The following is a 17199-nucleotide window of genomic DNA, read 5'->3' as shown; positions in this document are numbered from 1 at the left end:
AACTGCTGCCTGGGGACAGAGCCCCAGCAGCTGCTCAGGGTCACGACACTCAGAGGAACACTGGAACCCAGTCCTACACCCCCCACCATGGGGATGGGGAAAGGGGATCAAAGACTCAAGGCACAGCACTGGCTTCAGGCCACATTCAGATGTCTGGGGAAGAGAACGGATATGCCTGACGTTAAGAGCCTTAGCTTCACATGGCTGGGTGCTTGCTCTATAAAAGGCAACAGTTCTTGGATTTGATGTGCTTTACAGCACACTTGGAAGCCTTGGGGGTAGAGGAGGCACTCAGAGAGGGCAGAAGACCGCTGCGTTGCTCTGTGCCACAGATACCAATACTGGAGCTGAGTGGAAAAAAAGGACAGCGAGAGCAGCAGCCGCTTTCTGAGCCTCCTGCTCCCAGAGCCAACCACCTGCACCCGGGTTTTCCCCCCCCAGGAGGATGATGCCAAAGACTGGGATCTCGCACTACTAGTCATTCCTTTTCCCAAGTGCCCCCATTGCGGACATTGCTTTTCTAGGCCTTTAAGCACCGAGAGGGATTTTTAAAATCAACTTCATCATGTCCAGCAGTAGAACTGGTGAGAAGCCCTTCAGCAGTTCTTCTTTATTCAATGTCTCTTTGTGCATTTGTTCTCACAGCACAAGTGGGGCTGGTGGGAGTTTCTCACTCACCGTGTATCTTGCCTTCCAGACGGGAACCTGGCAGGGAAGGATATTGAGGTATTTCCGAGGCTGACGGTAATCCCAGAACTTCAAAAAAACCCAAAAAGACAAGCAAAGCAGGAGTCAGCTGGCTATACTTTCAGGCTGCAGTTTTCCATGTGGCTTGCAGATATAATAGAGCGAAAAACATGCCAGGGTGCCCACAGCATCATTAGTAATCCCACTCATTAACAGCAGAGATGGCCCCAAAGGACAAATATCAAGCTATCAGCATCTGGCAGCATCCCTCAGACAACAAGTGACTTGGGGTCATATTCACAGTGATCATAGCTTGAGTAATTAGAGCAGGGAGACAGGCAGCCTGCTTGGGCTTTCAGAGCTACAAGGTACACTGCAGGCTCCCAGCCAATGTGCCAGTCCAGACTGGAGGCAGGCCCACCCTGCTGTTACTGCTAATTTTGTAATGAAGAATCTAACCTTTTGCTTTGCTAGAATACACATCAATTGCATTTGCCTCAGAGTTTAGCTAAATGTGAATGAACTCCATTTGGCTGACATACAAAGCACACTATTTCCCCCCAAGTAAAAGGCCCTGCATAGCAATGCTTGCAGGCAGTCTCTTATTGATAACCCAATTCAACATAAGTTTGGGAACCCCAGGGCCTGGAGTGTGTCTCCCCCCAAGCTGCTGTAATCAGCTTGAGGCTGGCAACACTGCGTTTTGGGGAGAAGGCTCTTCTGGCATGTGTGGCCAGCTCCCTTCTGGCAAGCAATAGGCAGAGGCGGTTGTTTTCAGCTTCAGTACTGCCCAAACCACCACAGATATGTGGCAAACATATGTGCACCCATCCTGCAATGACTTCTCTGCCTGTTCCCTAAGCGCACCCCTGGCTCATCACACACAGGCTGCCAGAAATCAAAAAACAAGGATCCAGATCTTGCCAATGGCAAGCAGTCCCCAAGAATTCAGCAGTAGTAGAAGGGGATCTGCTCCACCACCCTGACATCTCCCAAGCAGGAGTCCCAGAAGCAACACTTACCCTGACAGAGTTGTCCTGGCTGGAAGTGGCCAACGTATACTCATTGTCAGGATGCCAATCCAGACCGTGGATTTTAGAGAGATGAGCTGCCAAGTACTCTATTGCAGTGCTGGGTTTCTGCAAGGAGAGACATTCGCCTTCTCAGCACAGGACTCCTGAAATTTGGTCTAGTTCTTTGACATAAAAAAAGAGACACTTGAACAAGGGCAAGAGGTGGAACACCCTCCTGCTGGGGAAGGGCAAATAGCTCAGCAAAACTAGTTGAAGGAAAGGTCCTGTGAAGGTGTGGGAAATTCCAGTCACCGAGCGCAGCCCTGAACCATGCTTTATACTCAGTAAAACAGTTAAGTACTATGAGATCAAAAGCAAAATGTTAATGGGCACAGTTTCTGGGGAAGGAGGCTATCTACATGCTCTCTTCAGGCTCGCGGGCTCCCAATTCTCTCTAGTTTAAATGGACCCACAGGAGAGATTTGGGATGAAGTAGTATGTTTTTCTCAGTATTTATCTCTGACCAGAGGGATGTCTGTATCGGCTACATGGTAATATGCACAGGCTGCTCAAGAGACCCTCAACTCACCCTTTTGTCCCATATTCGGACATCCCCATCGTGGCTTGTTGCTAAACAGTTGGCATTCTTCTTGTTCCATTTGACCTGGGAAGCTCCAGCTGTAGCACAAACAGAGCAGGTCAAAACAAGTGATTATAAAGTAGGTGGCCACAACAGACCCTTGACCTGGGCTTAGAGCTGCCCTTCTTAGCACAGGAAGGGCAGTTCAGAGGAAAGATATCCCAGAAGCCAGCATGAAGGATGGCATGAAAAGGATTAACTCCCGATTCCTCAGCTTAGTGTTTGTGTCCTGAGGACCTCAAAGCACGAGTGTTCCAGTTACACACTCAGAGATCTTCATCGCAATTTCTAGCCATGGGTTGTACCTGATTAAAATACTCATGTCCATTAGTTCAGATGGAGCAACTTCATCCAGACAAGAACTGCAGGTTCATCGCCCCCTCCCAAATCCCTTCTGTTTTGATTCAAGCTACTTCCAGGTGCTCAAGGATCGATTTCTTTGTCTCCCCAACACCCTCTATACTATCTGATGCTATACAGGGAATCAGTGTTACTGATCTATTACTAAAATACAGGTGTAGGAGAAGGCTGCAGTGCAGGTGGACCTCGTGTCTGGCCAGCTGGAGGTAGACTCACTGGGTGGACCAGAAGGCCCAACCGTCAAAATACACCACAGAAGTCAAAGACATCAATGGCACTGTAAAGAAACTGGATGATGGTCCAGATATCATTATATGGTATCAGGAAGGATTCAGTCAAGTGCCTAAAATCAGAAGTTGGTTGGTTATTTCTAATAAGCAGCAAGATATAGCTTCAGTTGATGTGGATTGTTCAGATATTGTAAGAGAAATACATATTCTGTCCATCCTTATTCTGCCAGTATTTTCAAGACATTTTAAGCTATCAGAAAGGTGAGGTCCATAAGAAAGCTAAATGGATCTCAGCCTGCTGCTATTCCCCACCTTCACTACCCACCTCCTGCTGCACGGTGAGCAGATTCATCCTGACAACCTGGCAAAAAGCTAGTCCAGGGGTAAAAAAGCTGCAAATAGGCTGCCAGTTGATTGATTTGATCCCCTCACTGAAGGGTACACAAATGTCTGGACCAGCACTAAACAGAATCGGGCATGGGAGGAAGGAAGCTTTCTGGGGAGCTGGCTGCTGGGCTGGCTCAGCTGACCTGTGAAACCTCATCCCAGGCGCCAGAACCGAACACTGCTTCTCTCTGATTCAGTAAGTTTTTCGCATCACTGTGACAGAGAGGTTTGCTGGCTGGGAGGGAAGGGGGAGCCACTGCAGATGTGTAGCCTAAGGAGATCTAAGCAGCAGAGCATGAGACACACACGTTGCGAGGATTGCTGTAATACTGGGGACAGTAACTCAGGAAAAGGACGTTTTGCTCATCATCCGTACTTTGCCCAGTTCCAACATGCAGCCGGTGAGGACTGACACACAGCACCTGCCAGCAGGCGGTATTACAGGCGGCTGGACAGTCGTGCTGCCGACAGCCTTGACAAGTGCCTTTCCAGAGCAAGCGCAGCCCAAAGAGAGCACCTTTGTGTCACCACTGCAGCTGCCTGCACGTTGAGGGTGCCGCAGGAAAGCAGATACAGCTGGTTAATGTACCCAGCCCCTCAGTAAGTAAGGGGGCAGGCTGGCAGTCGGCAGCATTCAACACCGCTGCCTGGGGTGCGATTTAGTTTCTCAGCTGATTCAATCAAACATAAAAGGACATGGAGAAATTGCAGACAGACAACACAGGACAAGCAGTGCAAGAGGGTGGTTTAGCAGGGAAGAAGCTACTCATGTCTAGAAGGCACAAATGCTATGTAACTGTCCACCAATTTTAGGACAGAGAGTCCAAGCGCCACCACCACCCTCCATGCCTGGGAACCTCCAAAGGCTCCACATCCCTTCTGCATTCTGCTCCTCTAAAAGGAGCTGTGAACTGGAGCCTCTCAGGCTGCTACCACATGGGACAATCACACACGGTGGCACTTCTGTACTCTGCCACATTCAGCCTCGGAGGGAAGAATAACAGCAGGGGCATACAACAATAGGCTTGTTTAATGCCTACATCACACACACACACGTCATACTTACCGACCGCAGAGAGGGAGACTGTAGGCTTCCTGGTGTCTCTGAAACACAGCATGGCTGATGTGAGTACCCACAGCATAGCCCAGCGGGTCCAGCCTCCCCAGTGAGCTCCTTGCTATTCCAGGGCTAATTTTATTGCTGCCTCTTGGGAGCTAACGTGCCTTCAGCTTACCAAAATACACCATGTTAAATGGAATAAAGAAAAAAGCGACTGGCTGGAGGACAACAGCCATTCTGGCTTGCCACCACATAGAGCAGCAAGTCTAGGACATAGGATGGAGTTGAAGGGGACTAGAGGGAGGAGAAACACGTGCGAAGCGTGGTATGTTGCAACTGGGCAGGCAAGGAAACACTGGACTCACAAAGCGTTGCTGCAGGAAGCAACAAAACAGCCTTTCCCAGGAGGATTAGAAGGAACAAACAGAGCTGTGGAAAAACTCGACAAACGCCACTGATGGGTTTGTCAAGCCTTTGCAGACCCTGATTCAAGGCAGATGGAGCAGTGACTTCAGAGCAAAGACTTCACATCTAGCATATAACAACAAAATTAGTAGGAAATAAGCCCAGCTGTGTGCAGACTCTACAGACCAAATTCTGTGGTGGCAGAAGCCAGTGCGGCACCATGACAACTCCTAGCAGCCAGGACACGGATCAGGGCAATAATTCGCTCTTTGACCTTGCTCCTCAGGAATTCACCTGCCCTTTCACGAAAAATGCCAGTGAAAATGAGGAATATTGTCTTTGGCTTTTTGTGTTTGCTGAAAAGCAGAACATTTTCCGGAATGGACTGTACCTCTTCCTCTAAGAATTTCTGCCTAAACAAAAAGTTATTTTGTATGAGAAATTACGTGGGGAATTTCCAGCTGCCCTTACTGCAGGGCTATCTCCCTAGGGTGTCACTAGAGACAGCTGCTTCAGCAGGATGTTCAGTTGCTGGAGGCCAGCAGCCCCAGGACCTCACTGCCCCAGCAAGCGCAGAGATCTTACTAGCACAAGTGGGATGTAGAGGCTAGTCAGAGACTGCCTAAGCAAGCATTTCTGGACAAATGATACACGCACACACAAAATGATGGAAGGGCACAATAGAGTTAAAGCAGGGCTTCTGATAACAACCTTCAGAGAACTCTTATTTTTTGCTTGGCACTAAGATAGTATCACAGGAAACACAACCAGCAGTTATTGTCTCTCTCTGCCTTTTAATTACACATTAATAATATATTGCCATTCTCAAGCACCATTTAACCAAGGATCTAAGTGCTTCATAGGAGCTAAACAAGCCTCAGGGTAGCCTGGTGCAGTGGGGTTATATAATTATCCTCCTATTACAACTGAGCAAGGGAGGCAGAGGGGAACCAAGTGACTTGCTGGGGGTCATAAAGTGTTGCTGTACAGCCAGCAAGAGAACCCAGCAGTCCCAGTGCCAGCTCCTCGCTTCTCAGGTGTAAAACGCGGGGTTGTAATATTAGTGGATTTGGAAAGATCTGTTACCCTGAAATTACTCCTGATAGAAAGCACCAGGAAGCAAGGGAAGACACGAACAGGAAAAGATTCCTCAATACCACTGCCAGTCTTCCCACTGCTGAGGGAGGGCCAGCAACAATCACTGAATTTAGTGGAAAATGGCTGCAGGATCATGAAACGGTGTGCATTCACTCAGCTAAAAAACCCAACAGGTTGAGGAACGCCCTTGGGCTCCAGGAAAAGCTCCCGAGGAAAGATCTGAAGTGGGTAGGGAGTGAAGCCAGTCGGTATTTTTTCAAAACAGGAGCATGACTGTGGCTTAACCGTACCACTCTGCTGCCCTTCATTGACTCCGAACTGGCTTGAAACTAGGGGAACAGAAGGCACCTTTGAGATTATGGGAAGCAGATGAAGCCCCTGCAAGCACAGCTGAAGAGCAGCACCCATCAGTGCATGCTTTGCCCTGCAAGCTGCTAATTATGGAAAGGAGTCCAATGATTTCCTTGCAGTGCAGAAACATACTGATTCTTACTTGATGTCCCAGATGTAGATGTATGTGTCAACAGAACTGGTGACCAGCAGGTCTGGCTCAAACACCGCCCAGTCCAAGTCGCTGCAAATGCAAAATCATAGTAGCTCAGCAGAGAAAAGCGCGGTTTTCATCAACTTCTCACAAGCCCCTAGTACATTTCTCTGACAAATTCATGGCCACTCCATGACATCTACTGAAACTTTTTAAGTAAAAAGCAAGATCTTAATCATTTCTCTAAGTAAATTCCAAGAAGCAATGAAATCCTTCTAAGTAAATTCCAGTGAAGCATCCTCCTAGCCCTGAACTTTGCAGCTATCGTGCGTGTGCTCTTTCCTCCACAGGAAAAGGGACGCTGTCTCAGCAAGTTCCCAGTTATCACACATTCTTGGCATCAACCCCTCAACTCTGGGATGCCTTCCTGTTGGGCTCACCAGGTGCACCTGGGACACAAACAGGCCCCAGTCAGCCATTTCAAGGGCTGCGATTACTTTCCACAGTCAGGAGCTCGAATAAAAACGGTCCTTCACCTGCATTTCCAGCCCAGCACTAAAATACACCCCTAGAACCAGAGGCAGAAGTCTCCCCTGCACCACCGTAACATACCGTGAACTTGATCTTTGGGATTACCTGCTTTAATTAAGCTGCTATCACACAGAAACACGGCTGGGATTCAATTTAACAAACATGCTGCTATCTGTTTGGCAGATGACGGTTGCTGTTCATTACAAGGACAGCAGCCTAAGGCAATGACACTTGAGCCATCAAAGGCTAAGTTGATATACTGGGGGAAGCCATGAGAGGGTGAGCAGCTTCAAATCATCATCTCCAAATGGGAAGGCAGGACAGAGGGGCAGACAGTACACTCCAGAAAAGAGAGTTAAAACAGGCTCAGAGCAGAGCCTGAGCGGGGCCAGGACCGAAACATCCACCTTCTGTGAAACAACCCATCGTTTTCCACCCAGCAGTCTGCAGCATCGCTTGCTCCTCACCTGATCACACGTGTGTGTCCTTGCAGCGATGTGCAGACTTCACCATTACCTTCCTTCCACTTATACAGGTCAACTCGCTGATTGCTCTGAAATTAGATGGAAGAAAGGAGACAGTGTCAGGCGAACAAGGTCAGACAGGAATCCATGTGTCAGGACCAGGTTCCCTTCTCTTTGGTAACGTCAGTCACCAGTGAGTCACACTGCAGTTAGCCAAGTCCTTGCCCAAAGCAGGAGAGCAAAGATGAACCTACAGGCTGCAAGGACTCTCAAAAGCTTACACTTTAATTACACCCACTTAAAAAGGGAGATAAAAAAGAATGGGAGAAAAAAAATCATATTGCAAAATGTTTCCACGAAATTATGTTCTCGGAGCTTTATTTCCTAACAACGTGCTGTAACTGCAGGCAACAGGCAGCCAAATTCTCTCTGCCGGAATACCCTGCCAGTCTGTTCAGATTCACAACTGGAGTTTTCAGTGAGGGGGATGATGGATCACCACTGGGCCTCCTCAACTCTCCCTTGATTCTCTTCTGGGATAATCAGGGCCATTGTCAAACATGAACAATACAATCTAATGGCTTCAAGGTCACCTCCTCAAGGGTACTTCCATCCTGGCCAGCCCAGGAAAAAAAGCCTTAAGTGCTTATCACTAACCATAAACCACAGGAGCAAACCAGATGAATCAATGACAACATTAATTAGGGCTTCTTCATTCATTCCAGGAGTAAATCCTCCCCCAAATGCAGCCACACACAAAGTTACTTGAAACTAGTTATTGTGCTTTAAGTTCATGTTCTGCCCCAGTCAAGGTTCACTTCAGCCCAGGCCAACTCTAATCTTTCTGGGGCAGGAATTGCCTTTTTGGGTGCATATATAGCACCAAGCACAGCGGGTTTTGGGCCATGACTGGAAATTCATGTTGATTTTGCAAAAACAGAAATAACATGACTTCAAAATTTGATCTTCATTAGCCCCTTGTTTTCAAACTTACAGGTAGATGAGGGAAAAGATAATAGAGAAAAGACTTATTTTACATTTTTTGTGACAGGTTTTTGTGGTGGTGTTTTTGGTTTTTTTACCCCAAAGCTGCTTGATATGAATTTGAACTTGCAGATGGATAAAACACTCCAGCCTTCCCTGAAATTGAAGGTGTCCTCCCAATTCAGCAACAATATATGGCGTTTCTCTAATAGCTCACAGCAGGGCTGCACAAGAGCTCGAGGCAAGGAAAAGTCCTTGCATGTTTCTCATTGACAGAAGGATTTAAGGGGGCAGAGTGAAATTACCCAACGGGATTTGTCCAGGACTCCAGAGTTGATGCTACGAGATAAGGATCACCAGAATTTTCTCAAGACTTTTAGTGGGGCATCTCACATGGAAAGTGTTGCCTGTAGCACCAGGTATGGGAGAATGACAGCTCCTCCCAGTACGATTTTCTAAAAAATGTGCTTCTTGTGATAAATATCAGTACACGCTTCCAACAATTTCATCACCCTCTTGTTCAAGCATTTGTGACCACACAAAAGAAGTAACAAGGATCTAGGATGGCAAACAATGGCATTTCTGAAACAACAGCTTAGGAGTCCTCAGAAATGTGCTTGAGCCAGAGGGCAGACAGAGCCAAGCACAGCAAGAGGACATGTTTCAGCTCTTCTGGAAAGAAGCTAAAAAATAAGAAGCCCTTATCCAAACACGAGGACAGGCTTCCCCCCTGCCTGCACCACTTCCAATTAACGGCACTGCAAACCAGGTGAAGCTGTTGGCAAACAGGATGGTAGCCTTTTACACTCCCTTTCCATCCACAAGGATGCAGAGGGATAGGACCCTCAGGGCCGTCTACAACACTTGTGTGGTATACCTGAACATACGATGACCTCAACAGCAGACTCACGGGGGACTGACAGCCAGCTTGAGTCCAGAAGTAGCAAATCACATCTTCACAGTGCTGAATCCAAGCTGATTTAGCCTTCCCAATGCATCTTTGCCCCCTTAGGTATGGCCCTCAAACACATCCACACTGCCTCCAGTCCTGACCTGGGACACACAGACCTGAGCACATGCTGTAAATCCGCTTTCCACTTCTAAACAAGACAGGCTAAATTCTAGTCCTAGGACAGGGCTGTACTGCATCAGCACCAAAATGCCAGCCAACTGTGAGATGGCTGGAAAGGGAGTGTTTCTGACCCAAACTGGAAAAGCTGCCCGATCTCATCTTAGGGATTCCTCACCTGATGTGTGTCAGCAACTACGTCTAAATCACCAGAGCATCTTAGTATCTTCATTTATAAACGGGAGCAGCAAGGTTTGATTCCAGCTACACCTAGTTTCAGTCTGGAACAAGATGGGTTCCCGTGTCCGCTCAGGGCAGCAAGAGACAGGAGTGCTCAGACGGGCGAGATGGGCACAGCTCCCCTTTGCAGCAGGGTCCTGCTCAGACCAGTGTTAACCGATCACTGGATATTGCCTTCAGAGTGTGTTTGAAAAGAAGCTTTCCCGCTCTACTCGTGGCCTGCACAGCACATTTCCTTATTTGGTTTTGATTTTCACAGACTGTATCCAGAAGTGGCACCAAAGGACACCTTTTTGCAAGTTTTACTAACTTTCCACTCAGAAGCAGACAGCTGCTGAATGCACCTTTAAGATGTCAGTCATGTACCAGAGCTGGGAGGAGACAGGCTGGGGAATGTCAGAGAGCAAACAAGCAAAGGCTCCTAACTGACAACACTGGTCCACTTTTAGGACTGCCTTTAATTTCAATCATAGCCAGTCCAGGAAGCAAAAGGAACAAAAATCCCAGGAAACCACCTTTAGCTAAGTGTTTTCTCAAAAAAATAGATGAAACTTCTCTAACCCCAGCTATTCCAGGATTCTTAGGCTATAAAAGCAGATGCAACACGGCAGCAAAGGCACCTCACCATGAGAACAGTCTGCGCTGGGCTAGTGCCGGTTGCTGCAGCGCTGTGGTTGATGGCTAAGACTGCTGCTAGCAGAAGCTCAGGGCTCCGGATGAACAAGCTACTCGGTCTATTATGCTCTGTAAAGATCAGAGCTAAAAACCACACTCAAGTCTCAGATGGCCACTACTGCTTCTTCAGACCAGCCTATTTACTTCTCCTCACACTGAATAAGAACTCCTCGCTGACTTGGTCCCTGCCCATCCGCAAACCTAGATTGTTACAGTGGTGAGCCAGTATTGACTTGTGCTATTTACAGACTGCCTGGTGCACCACATCCCACCAGGAAGGCAGGGAGGTGAAAAGAAAAGAGCACAGAGCAAGATATTCAGTAAGCGCGCAGATCTCATAACAGAATGGAAGTTAGAAAGAGAGCACATCCCCCCTTTCTTCCAGAAAAGGACCATTTGGATGCCCGATTTATTTGGCAAGGTGTTTTATAAAAGACAAGCAAGCAAAACTAGATTCAACACTGGCCGACCAATAATTGAGAACCACCAAGCCAAATACCTCCCTGGCAGTAAATCAGAGCTAGGCCTTGATCTTGCAACGTGACTTGCAGGGGCATGCCTGTGCCAGCTCCATGCAGCCTTCCAAGTCTGCAGAAGTCCACCCATGAAACACCGGGGAAGATGACGAGCTACAGCTTTTAAATGAGTGAACTCACCGAAGCTGCAAAGTAGTATGCGTAGCTGTCGTGTGGGTTCCACTGCACTGCCCCGATGTCCCACTTGCTCTGTCGCGAGATCTTTCGATGACCCTCGTTTGGTGCATCCAGGTTGACTATGTAGAGGAAACGGCGGCTGCAAGACACACAGGTACAAAGAGGCCGTATCACACAGGACCGATCTCAAAACTCCAAGCTCACATGGAGTTCACAGCCTTGTGCCTAGAGGACCAAAGAGAAGCATTTGACAAGACAGATGAAAATACTATTCCTGAGAACGCTACATTTGACCACGTACTTGAAAAAGGGCTACATTTAAAAAAAAAAATATGAAGAGACACGCTGAAATTAGACAGGATTTGCAAATGTAATGGGTAGCTCAGACCACAGAAACCCCCAGATAACTAGGATACAAAAGGCAGCGCTGGGAAATGGTGCAAACACATCCAAATACGCTTTGCTGGCCCAATGCAGCAGCAGAGCCGAGGTGGCACAGGGCTGGGAGTGCAACGCAATAGTTTCACAGGAGCCAGCATCAGCTGGCCACATCAGCTACATCTGGAGAGGTAGCTCTGAGCAAGAGTTAATGAGCCTTGACAAACATAAGATGATTCTACGTGGCTGCGTGTTTCCACACCACAGTTTGGGGGTTTGGTTCTGCAGACAGTACAAGTACATCTGCACAGAGCTAGCTCAGCTGCAGCAGCTTATTAACATGGGTGGACACAGCACTGCACTAATCTGGTTATACTACTTACCTGAGCTAACCCTATATGCTGCAGAGATGTATTTGCATGATGCTAAACCTGAGCTCATACATCCTGCTGGATGTGACCAACTCCCCACAAAGCTAGGCAAGGTATCATTCCCTCCACATTGTGATTCATCTTACAAGCAAGATAAACCGCCCAGAAATAATTGTGAGCCAGCTGAACTCTAGTGGAAGACCAGCACCAAAACATATTGAACCATACATAATTAACCACACCAGCATCACATACGTCAGCTGCGTAGCAAGCATACAGCTGCTCTGAGCACTGTGAATTTTCCCGAGAGAAGGAACACAAAGAACATCTTTGCTGCCTTTCCAGACCAAAGTCCTTGGGGCTCCCTACTCTGAAGAGTGAAGATGCTGAGCCCTCTGAGGCTCTCGCACAGCTTTAAAATAACTGAGGGGAGTCCTGAAGCGCTGCTGAGCATGCAGGAGAAGCCTGAAAAGCAGAGGGTCACAGACCTGATGTTGAATTGCAGGCAAGCCATCCCCAGCTCGCTGTTGGCCCAAATAAGCAAGCTGTGAAACTGGGCAGGTGTAAGGAGGAAGAGGTATCAAATTAGACCCAAACCAGCTGCTGAGCTGGTTATTCCTGTGCAGGGCTGCTGGACTAAAGGTTTACAGGGAAACGAGCGGGCCTTCAAGTTGTATCAGAGTACCTGTTTCCTCTAAGACTGACCAAAGTTCAGCTGCACCCACATGATCCTGAATTTGAAGCGAACATCCTAATTGGTGTGGTAATTGTGTCACTGACAGTGGGACAGGAATAGCTGTTAGCACTGAAAGGCGGCAGCTGGGCAGGCAACTGCTGAGCTGTTTGAAGACTTGCCCTGGAGGTGGCTACATAATGCCAAGCCCTCCTGGGAGCTCTAGCAGCTTGGAGTCTATGGCACCTACTGCTCTTGTTGAGTATCATCCCACACTGAACCAGCAGAGGAGCAGGTCAGAGAGCTTGGCTCCTCTGCCCAAATACACCACGGGAATATTTGGGGCAAATTTTGCCTTAAGGAAATGATTTCATCTGTATTTCAAGCAGAATCCAAACAGTACTTCATGATGCTCCACCTCCCACAAGCGGATTGGGGAAAGCGTGCAACAGGAAAGCCAGTATTTTATCATGCCGTTGTTGCTGGCTTTCCACTTTGTATCCAATTGGAAACGTGAACCAGAATCCTTTTCATCAAGCCTTGAACAGAATTCAGCTGCACCTTTCTGAAACAATGCATAAGCCCTGCCATTGAGGTCAGCCCGAAGGTTGCTGATTTGGCTTGTGGAAATGACTGTCATACATTTCTAATGGGGACTGTCACACTCACCCCGAGAGTACTGCGCGCTGTCCCAGGCAATCCACTGACATCGCAGTCGCCTGTTAAAGAGAAACAGAGAACAAAACTAAATTATACCTGTCAGGTCAGCTTCTCAGTCAAACACACAGCTTTGGGGAGGAGTTCAGGAAAACCTGCCAACTCATCTTCAAGGTATAAACTGCTACGGTAGGAGTCAAGGCGGGTATCTGTCAGGGATGGTAGAAGTAGCGTCCCCTTAAAGAACCACAGATGGGTGACAGGCTGTAACAGTTGATTTTGGGGTGCAGGACAGCACACGGAAAACATCTTTGTTAGAGTAAGCCGAAGACAAGACCTGGCAGACACCATTACAAGCACTGAGACCTTGCTCCCTTCTCCTTGCTACAGCAATCACAGCTGCAGCCTTTCAATCAGCAATCTCTAATAATCCATATTAATCAGCCTCTGCTCCTCCTCAGGAGCTTTCTCAGTCTCTCTCTCTTCCATTGCAGGGCCAGATCTAATTATATATGTACTGGAAGATAGAAGTGCAACCATTTGTGTATGGCTGGTCTCCAAAAATGAGAGACGGCTAAGAGGCATCAGAATTTACTTTGGCATTGCTTGTAAAGAAGGCTAAGAGATAACTTAAATGCCTTAAGAAGAAAAAAAAAATAGACCGTTTGAACATTGTCTTCCCCTCTTTTCATTCAGAATGGAATTGGCTCATCATCTCGTTTAATTGCCAAGAGAATAAAGGAAAATTTTACTTGGAAAGCTGAACAGTTCAGCCCATAAACATAGCTATAACTTCAATGCAGGTTTTAGCGTTCACAGTACAAAATCAGAATAAGCCCCATATTCTTCAAACTAACTGCTGTCATCTTCAAAGCTAACTCTCTGAAGGCTCAGGATGTCTCTGCTGCTGTTTAGGATTCTGCTAAGTACTCTCAGCGTGGATGTAACAGGACTTCAGGATACCCCACAGCTACTACTTATAAGCATCACTAAAACCAGACAGACAATATGGCAATCCCGCTCCATTTCGATCAGATTTGACAGGAGAATAACCATCACAAAAACCTAGTTTTTTCAACCAGGGCCCCATCCCCTGCTTGCAAGTACCCCAACTAAGGGAAAAACAGCATCACGAGCTCATTCTTCACAAGAGACCAAGAGTCCACATGGCAAAGAGCTACAAATGCCTGCAGAGTTTCAGCAGGAGTCCGCAGTAAACCCCAGGCCTACATCTATACCCCAGCCAAGCCAAGTTTCACTGCTTTTGCTGCTCCAGGAACGACCCGCTTTCATTGTTTTTTTCCTAGGTAACAAATCCAGTCTTCTGGCAAGGTTTTCCTCATCCTAAAACTAATGCTGTAAATAAGAAGCCAGTTTTAAAATCTCTAAATGGTAAAGAAAGAATTCCAGCTTCCTAGATTTCACAGCACCTTGCAAAACAACAAAGTGGGTTACTAAAAGCAAGCAGGAGAGGGATGTTTTCCCAGATGATACACATTTCACTTGTGAGGAATTAAAATGAGGATCACTAATGCAATTACTGGAACCAGAACTTTCTCATGTGATGAAGAGCTAGTCAGCCGACATATTTCATACAGCTGTGGCCATCTTTCCTCAAGACCGAAAAAACCCCATCAATTTCAAGTGATTGATAATTTCAGATATGAGTTTATTTTTTCTGGTGTTGGCACCAGGATCTTATAAATCCTTACAAATTGTTTTTAATAATGAACATTGGTAAACTGTTTTTCCAGGCACCGAACATCATAAAATATAATGAGGAATTAGAATGAAGTGAAAAGCTTCACATGTCAGGCTGCTGCTCTGGTGGGTCACAAAGTCGTTTTATGGCACGGTTCCCCACAATACTACAGTCTTATCTAGGCAACAGGGAAAAAACCAAACATTTATCATCTAATGTGCTTGGTATATTGATACGTCAGTCTTCACAGCACAACATTCCAGAAGGGGGGAGTTGAAACTGAACAAAGCAACCTGAAAGCAGCTTTTATCCTAAAACAACAATCAGGATAGCTAGAATTGCTGTTTATGAGTAACAATTATGCGAATAAGCACGGTAGGAGTACTGCACATTTGAAAACCAGCTCTGAGCCCACAGCCCAGGCGGCACCTTCTCAGACTTCAAATGTCTACTTTGGCATTTCACTTGATTTCTGCTAGGCAAGCCAAGAAAAACCTCTTCATGTCTGAACTTACATTAGTATCTAGCTTCATTCTCTCCACCTGAAAGGCAGCAGACCAACTCGATTTGCCAAGGCTACACTGGTTTTCAAGAGCTGCAAACTCTTAGCAAGAAAGACCAGTTCCCTGCGTAGCTAACTTCCTGTCTACACGCTGAGTTGCTACAGATGGTACTATTTCATGGACAGCCTGACAAGAGCCTGTGGGTCACATTCAAATCGGACAAGTACAGAGGCTGCCACCTCTGTCAGCTTGTACAGAAAGATGACGCTTGTAGGCAATACGGGCCCAAAACTACCCAGATATTTTCTTTAGTGTTACAGGTTGGGTGCTGTAGTTTTCACACAACACGCTCTGGCATGGTGAACAAAGACAACTGCAGTGCTTGCAGACATGCACGGGCTATAAATACAACAGCTGCCCACTCTTTTGACTCGTTTCCACTTAAGTTGGTTTTGGGGTAGGGATTTTGGAGACAGCGTGGCCTACAGGCAGAGCTCAAGCCTGGTACAGGATGATTACAGCCAAAGTGTTTCAATTTCTCAAGCTCACGTTTCCCATCTGCAAAAACATTCGTGCAGCCTCCTAAAAAAAGCTCAAGCATAAATATATAAATGAGCTTAGCTTGAAGCAATAGTCTAGCAGCCCCAGCCCACTGAAGTGCTCTGGTTTCATACGAGAGAGCAGGCCGGTCAGAACGGCTCTTAGAGAGATCACACCAGAGTAAACGGAAGCAACTGAAATACCAGTGGTTAACCTCTCTAGTAAGGTATATGCCTGCACAACAGCGAGACTGAAACCAACTGCTGCAGAAGAGGATGGAAACACCTGTTCTCTCCCCTCTCCGCTCCTACACACCAGTCATTATGAATAAGCAATCAACTCGTGAGGCCACGTATCTCCTGAGCCAGACGCAATTTGAATCTGTGATCTAAGAAGACGTACCTTCGCATCTCATTACCGGTTTCCTGGGAGCAAATCTTCAACAGCAGACAAGACTGCTTTAACATTTCGTCCAGGAGGAAAACAAAACTGATATAAAGCTTTTGAGGTATGAAAGTGAAAAGCCTTGCTAGCTTACAGAGGGTAGGCTGGATGTAGCACACGAGATCCAATGCCCCTAGTCGCAATGGTGAACGCCGAGCTGACATTGCTCCAGCACAAGAGGACAAACTAGAAGATGAGAGTTTCCAGAACTATTTTTTTAACCCTTCTGCGTTTCCTGCTGAAGTAGTTCATAGTTCACCCACCATATCCAGCTTTGCTAAGCAACTGCCAACGCCTTAAAAAAACATGTTTCTCAGAATAGCTTCTAAGAAAGTACGTAAGCAAACTCTGAGGGGAGTTCTACTGTAACCAGCAACTTCAAAAACAAAAGCTGACCTTTCTGCTGTTTATAAAAAAGTCTAACCTGCTTTTCCTGCTAATCGAGCAATACTCAACAATTTATATCACAGCCGATAAAGTAGCTATAATGGTCTCAGAGGAAAAATGAGGAAAGATGTGTGGGAAGTGGTAATATCTTCTGTTAGGCCTGCCAATATAGTTAAAAAAACCCAACAACCAAGATCCGATTAAGATTAGAAACAAAGTGCCTCGTGAATTATGGTATTATCTCCGCGCAATGGGCTCCGAGACCGGCTCAGCCCCGTCCAGAGCCGGCGAAAGGCCCCGCGGGGCCGCCGAGCCCGCCCGGGCCGGGACCCCCTCCCGCTCCTCACGGGAACGGCCGGGCCCGTCCGGGGCGGCTCCCCGAGGGCCGGTCAGAGCGGCAGCCCCCCGGCAGCAGCGGCGGCAGCCCCCCCCGACCTGGGCGTCGCGGAACTCCACCACCACATTCTCGCTGCTCCAGCGCGCCGCCATCTTGGGCCGCCCCAGCAACCCCCGACGCCGGCGGGGCGGGGGAGGAGCCGGCGCCAGCGCGCCTGCGCACAGCCG

The 17199-nt window shown here is 47.4% G+C and overlaps 1 protein-coding gene across 3 annotated transcripts in view; it reads right to left on the bottom strand.

Moving 5' to 3' along the window:
- WDR59 (WD repeat domain 59) overlaps positions 1-17131 on the bottom strand; it is a 50793-nt gene extending 33662 nt beyond the window's left edge. For all 3 annotated transcript variants that reach the window (XM_076349417.1, XM_076349416.1, XM_076349418.1), the window contains exons 1-9: positions 17071-17131; positions 13072-13121; positions 10984-11119; positions 7363-7448; positions 6374-6454; positions 4384-4421; positions 2290-2378; positions 1710-1826; positions 679-756 (exon numbers count right to left, since the gene is read on the bottom strand). In XM_076349417.1, coding sequence (XP_076205532.1) covers positions 679-756; positions 1710-1826; positions 2290-2378; positions 4384-4421; positions 6374-6454; positions 7363-7448; positions 10984-11119; positions 13072-13121; positions 17071-17124 — 729 coding nt within the window. In that variant the 5' untranslated portion in view covers positions 17125-17131. The remainder of the gene's footprint in view (positions 1-678; positions 757-1709; positions 1827-2289; positions 2379-4383; positions 4422-6373; positions 6455-7362; positions 7449-10983; positions 11120-13071; positions 13122-17070) is intronic.
- Positions 17132-17199: the final 68 nt, after the last annotated feature.

Source organism: Aptenodytes patagonicus, chromosome 11 (genome assembly GCF_965638725.1).
Source record: "Aptenodytes patagonicus chromosome 11, bAptPat1.pri.cur, whole genome shotgun sequence".
NCBI lineage: Eukaryota > Metazoa > Chordata > Aves > Sphenisciformes > Spheniscidae > Aptenodytes > Aptenodytes patagonicus.
This window is presented reverse-complemented; position numbering and strand designations above follow the sequence as displayed.